Here is a 6,000-nt window from a genome sequence, read left to right as displayed (position 1 = left end):
GGCGGCGGCGGCGGCGGCCGTAGGTCGCGCTCCGCGTTCGGGCCTGGGCAAGTGCGCGCGGTCCCAGGTCGCCCGCACCACTGGGAAAGAGCGCGCCCTCCCGCCTGCCCCCGCGGGGGACGTCACGGGCCCGGCGCGCGCGGGGACCGGGGGGCGGGGCCGCGGCCAGCGCATGCGTGCTCCGCCCGGCGGGCGTGAGGGCGGGCCGCTGCGGCGGCGGTGGCGGCGGCGGCGGCAGCGGCGGCGGCGGCGGCGGCTAGGCGACCCGAGAGTCTGCACAGTAACGGAGCCATGGCTCCAGCTGGAGAAAGGCGCGGGCGGGCAGCAGGCGCGGCAGGCGCGCGGACCGCGTCTGGGGAGTCCAGGGCCTCACCAGTCTAAGGAGAGGGGCGAGAGGGGGCCAGGGGCGGGTGGACTAGAGGCACCGCGCTCGCCCAACGGCGCGGATCCCTTTTGGAAATTAATATTAAAAAAAAAAAAGCCCAGGAAGCCGAAGACGCAGAAGGAGAGGTGGGGGGATCGGGGAAGGCGCGCCGCAGAGAGAGACAGAGCCCCACAGTGAGAGGAAGGAAGGCGGGCAGCAGTCGCCGGCAGCAGATGTGAAGACCGGACCCCGTGCACCCCTGGCCGCCGCCGCCGCCGCCGCTGCCGCTGCCGCTCGCTGCCCGGCCACATCGATGTGGTGTCCGCCGCCCGCTCGCCCCGATCACGATGAACGCGCAGCTGACCATGGAGGCGATCGGCGAGCTGCACGGGGTGAGCCATGAGCCCGTGCCCGCCCCCGCCGACCTGCTGGGCGGCAGCCCCCACGCGCGCAGCTCCGTGGGGCATCGCGGTAGCCACCTGCCCCCCGCGCACCCACGCTCCATGGGCATGGCGTCCCTGCTGGACGGCGGCGGCGGCGGCGATTACCACCACCACCACCGGGCTCCCGAGCACAGCCTGGCCGGTCCCCTGCACCCCACCATGACCATGGCCTGCGAGACCCCCCCAGGTATGAGCATGCCCACCACCTATACCACGTTAACCCCTCTGCAGCCGCTGCCGCCCATCTCCACAGTCTCGGACAAGTTCCCCCACCATCACCACCACCACCACCACCACCACCATCCGCACCACCACCAACGCCTGGCGGGCAACGTGAGCGGCAGCTTCACGCTCATGCGGGACGAGCGGGGGTTGGCCTCCATGAATAACCTGTACACCCCCTACCACAAGGACGTGGCCGGCATGGGCCAAAGCCTCTCGCCCCTCTCCGGTTCCGGTCTGGGTGGCATCCATAACACCCAGCAAGGGCTCCCCCACTACGCCCACCCGGGCGCCGCCATGCCCACTGACAAGATGCTCACCCCCAACGGCTTTGAAGCCCATCACCCGGCCATGCTCGGCCGCCACGGAGAACAGCACCTCACACCCACCTCGGCCGGCATGGTGCCCATCAACGGCCTTCCCCCACACCACCCCCATGCCCACCTGAACGCCCAGGGCCACAGCCAGCTTCTGGGGACGACTCGGGAGCCCAACCCTTCAGTGACCGGCGCGCAGGTCAGCACGGGAAGTAATTCAGGGCAGATGGAAGAGATCAATACCAAAGAGGTGGCGCAGCGTATCACTACGGAGCTCAAGCGCTACAGCATCCCCCAGGCCATCTTCGCGCAGAGGGTGCTCTGCCGCTCCCAGGGGACTCTCTCGGACTTGCTGCGCAACCCCAAACCCTGGAGCAAACTCAAGTCCGGCCGGGAGACCTTCCGGAGGATGTGGAAGTGGCTGCAGGAGCCGGAGTTCCAGCGCATGTCCGCGCTCCGCTTAGCAGGTGAGCCAAACAAGGAGCCAAAGGGAGGGAAGGAGAACGGATTTCATCCAGCTACATACACCCTGTTCCCAAGATGGCCCGGGAGCTTGCACTCCTTTGCACTTGGGGACTTAGGGGTGGGGGTGGGGACCACAGACTTCCTCATTCGGGACCCAGCGTGGTAGCCTGTGCGAGGCAGGGAGAGTTGAGAGACCTGGGGTGCATTTATTCTGAAGCCCGAGCTGGAAACTAGAATGGTAGGACACCTAGAGAGGTCGGGACGTGATCTCTCCGGGCAGGGCACTCCAGAGGCAGGCATGTGCATAGAACTGCTCACAGTCCACACCACTGGCACAGGCCCGGCTCTGGATGGAGCGAGCCAGAGGCGAAAGCTGCCAACCTGGGTTTGGCTGAACTCGCTGCGGTGACCCTGCCGAGCTCACGCTGTTAATTGGCACCGGGGAAAACTCCAGCCAAGTCCCTGGCAGAGCCTCCATGCGTGGCGCGACGCGGTCGGTGTTCGGGTTGGCATGCACTCAGGGCGCATGGAAACTGGGTATGGAAAGGAGGGGAGGCTGACGGTGGGTGGGGGCAGAGGGCGTGGTGACCACTGCCATCACCCCAGGAATAAGGTCCCTGCTAGCAGAACTCGGGGACCGACTTCAGAGCCCACTCATTTAAGACGTTGTCTTTGGCGTCAATCCCCGTGAAATTTCGCTGGACTCTCCCCGCAGCTGGGAGAGTGTGGAAATGACCCCTAGGAGTCAAGGTTTTCCGGCCTGAAACCCAGGGGGTTCTGAGCCAACTAAGGCGCAGATAGCGCCCCTGGTCAGCTCTGTGTCCATCCAACTCTGTAGGTTGAGTTGCGGGGTTGAGGTTGAGGGGGGGAGGCGGGCGGATGGAAGGGACTGCTGAGTCCTGCTGGATAGGCAGCTGAAGATTCCTGGCTGATTTGCCCGGAGGGAGGAGGCAGGGATGGGGTGGGGGTAACTGAGGCGAGGGCAGCTGAGGGTCGACTCGGTTTGGTGAGAGCTGAACGAGGTCGCCAAGTTGATTGACTCCTGAGTCCCGGCTCTCATTCCCCTTCAACGGGCCCCCACCCCCTGTCCGGCGCCCAGGCTTGCGCCCGGGCTAAAAAGAAAGGTAAAAGCCGGAATCAGGGTTTGTTAATTAACTGATCGTTCTCCATTAATTCGTCCCTGGAGAACGAAAGACAGTCAATCCGCTAGCTCGGAGCCAGGGGCACTGAGCCGTTTCACAGTCGAAAATCAAAGCGAGACGCCAGAGCCCCCTCCCCCACCTCTTGCTGCCAATGAGAAGCTAGGGGGTGGCAGGTGTCCCCAAGCTTGCGGCTTGACCAGGGCGGCCTCTCCAAGCTCGCCTGGGTTCTAGACGCTCCAGGCCTCGCACGGAGCCTGAAACCTCGGCCCCGCCGAGCTCTTTCGCGCCAAACCCAGCCGCTGCTCTGGCTCCTAGTGCCGGTGCCCAGGTGTCAAGTGGGAGAGGTGGCACCGCCAAGGGAGGGGAAGCTGATGGGTGCCCTCGGGAATCCTAGGTTCTTGGCTTCCCCTTTGGGAGCAATAGAAAGACTGTCTCTAACCCTGTGGGCAGGAACCATCTCGCCTCTGTCCCCCTCCCTCCCCACTTCCAGTGGATTGAGCCAAGCCCACAGGGCCAGAGAGAGTGGAAGTAGGCTCTTCCTTGAGGCCGGCCCGCCCATCAGGACGCCAGGGTCTTTTCTCAAGGGCTCGTGCTCAGGCTTCCCGGACTCTGCGAGGCCGTGGTGGCGGGTGCTGTGGGTCAGATGGGAGCGGAGTGGGAGAAGAGGGTGGGAATGGCGTGCGATGTCCCCAAAGAAGACAATCCCTCAGCCTGGACTCACTACTTCGATGGCAGAGCTACCCCCATCATATCAAATGGCCTCCTGGAAGGGCAGACTGACAGGTTCTGTTCAGAGCCAACCCTCACACCTGGTCTATCACCCTGTCCCGTGCAAGCGACCTCAGACCTGAACGCGTGGAATGCGGAGAATCAGGTGGCGGCACCGCTGTACTGGGGCTGGTGAACCAGGAGGTAGGTAGGCACAGGTGGGGAGGGGGGCCGGGACACCAGCCTAGGGGACCCCAGGAATCCATTGGCCACCTGCTTGAGGGCAGAGCAGACCACCAAGCCATTTGTCGCCAGCTGTGCCCAGCCCCCAGTCGGGTACATAATATTTTCCACAAAAGGTGTGAAATCGAGAATTCGGGCAAAACACGTGCCAGAAGTCCAACCTCCGGTTTTTTTCCTTTCTCCTGTTAATGGGATGGGGAGGCGTGCAACGGCAGGTGCCCTGCGGGCAGGCCAGCAGGCTCTTCATGCAGCGAACATATCTATTTTTAAGTCAGGATGATCCACCATACTGTTTTCACATTTTGAAAGTGGGAGTCATTTTTTTAACTTTCCAAATAATTTCTAGGAAGCCCTAAATGCAGGTGCCTCAAGAATTGCCCACAGAGCCCCTTGGCGCGACCTGGTCCAGCCCCCAGCCCGCCAAGGTACACTCCTCCCCTGGGCTCTTTGGTGGCACCCTAAAAAGCCCACCTCTGGACCCAGGACGAGGGAGGCCCCGACCCACGGGGCCTCAGCTCCTTCGCGGGGCAGAAATGGGTGTCTTCCCCAGCCCGTCCCCGCCCCCCCCCCTACTGGCAGCTTGTGATTTGCGGGTCAAAACACCCTCTTTCTCCCCCCCCCCCCCACGTGGCAGCGTGTTTGGGTAGGCGCCATCAGGTTGCGAGATTACGTGAGTTAGTGAGAGCCGGGCGACAGGAAAAAATCCTCACCGAATTAACTACCTTAAAAAAATCAATATCTGTTCCCTCCGTGTGATACTCAGGGCAGCCCCAAGAGACGCCGCAGCGGGGACTACTCTGCTCGCAGCAGCGGGTCCCAGAGGGAAGAGGGCATGGGGGGGTGGCCTGGTACGTGTCCTTCCTCTGACGTGGGCACCCATCCAGACACCAGGGGACTTGTTTCCAATGAAAGATTCCGGAAGGCACTGCGCGAACCACCCGCGAAGCCCACCCACCCGCTCAGCGCTCAGTGGACCCGGGACGCCAGGGTGCGCAGGCAAGGGATGCGCTGGTGTGTGAAGTGGGGCCACTTTTACTCTATCCAACCAAGAGATGGCCGAATCCCAGAGCGGCCCTGGCAGTGGGTCTCCAAGTGGGTCTCGCCTCCCTCTCTTGACAGGCCCGCACCCCTTCCTAGCCAGAATGTGCCTCAGATCCTCCCCTGGGAGGGCCCAGCTCGTGGGGAGTAGTGGGCCAGAGGCCGCCCTGGGAAAGTCTCGCCCCGCTCAACCTGGGCTGTGTTTGCCGTGCGTGGCCTTGCAGGCTAGTTGATTGATAACCGGTCCCCTGCACAAGTCCATTTGCCCTTTGTTAATATTTATCCTGGCAGGTGACATTTCAACTGGCCCCTCACCTCCTTACACCTCGGGGGCCGGACACCAGGGTGAGGCGCTGGACCCTGCAAACTTTCACTTTTCCAATCCCCCTGAAGGCTGGGGTCGGGAAAGAGGCCAAGCCTAAGCGCGTGAGATGGGGGGGGGGGGGCAAGGAGGGGGCGGGGGGCTGAAAAGATTTCGGGGTGGGAGGGAAAGGCGACCAGTGGACCGATTCCCCAGCGCCCGGGTCTCTGGCCTGACAGCTGCTCCCTGCCTGCTGCTGAGGGAACAAAGGAGCTGCAGGCGCGGCGGGCGCTTCCCACTTGGAGCTCGTAGAGGTGGGGGTCTGGTGGACTGCAAGGCCTCTGGCTCCAGGCGGGGACCTAGACTGCCCTGTTTGGCCTGGGGAGACAGGAGCATCCCAGACCTGACGGGGCCAAGTCCCGAGAGTCTGCAGGGGTTCCCGGTGCTGGCCAGCTAGCGAGAAACCAAGAGATCTCACCCTGGGGGTAAATGGCCAGGAAGCACTGTGAGGACATGGCCTGTGTCTGTTCTCTGTGTAGCATGGGACAGCGCCCTCTTTTAAGTCCCCACTTGGGAGCGCCAGCATCTGGTTAAGATCCGAACTGCTGGTTTGGTGGGGGTGAGGGAGACCTCCTTCTGGATGTTGAGGCGTGGTGGCTGGTACGTGGTGACCTGTCCCCTCAATGATGCATCCCTAAAACCCCTGAAAGCACCGGGCCCAGGCCAGTCATCTGACACCTGGGGCAAACAGTGCCAA

General features: G+C 63.2%; 1 protein-coding gene across 1 annotated transcript in view; it reads left to right on the top strand.

Moving 5' to 3' along the window:
• Positions 1-711: 711 nt before the first annotated feature.
• Positions 712-6,000, top strand: part of ONECUT1 (one cut homeobox 1) — a 39,832-nt gene continuing 34,543 nt past the window's right edge. Inside the window, exon 1 of the mRNA XM_075532143.1 lies at positions 712-1,813. Within this exon, the coding sequence (XP_075388258.1) occupies positions 712-1,813 (1,102 nt within the window). The remainder of the gene's footprint in view (positions 1,814-6,000) is intronic.

The sequence above is a fragment of the Tenrec ecaudatus genome, chromosome 14 (assembly GCF_050624435.1).
Source record: "Tenrec ecaudatus isolate mTenEca1 chromosome 14, mTenEca1.hap1, whole genome shotgun sequence".
In the NCBI taxonomy this organism is placed as follows: Eukaryota; Metazoa; Chordata; class Mammalia; order Afrosoricida; family Tenrecidae; genus Tenrec; species Tenrec ecaudatus.
The sequence above is the reverse complement of the archived record's forward strand: the minus strand, read 5'-3'. Positions and strand labels throughout refer to the sequence as shown.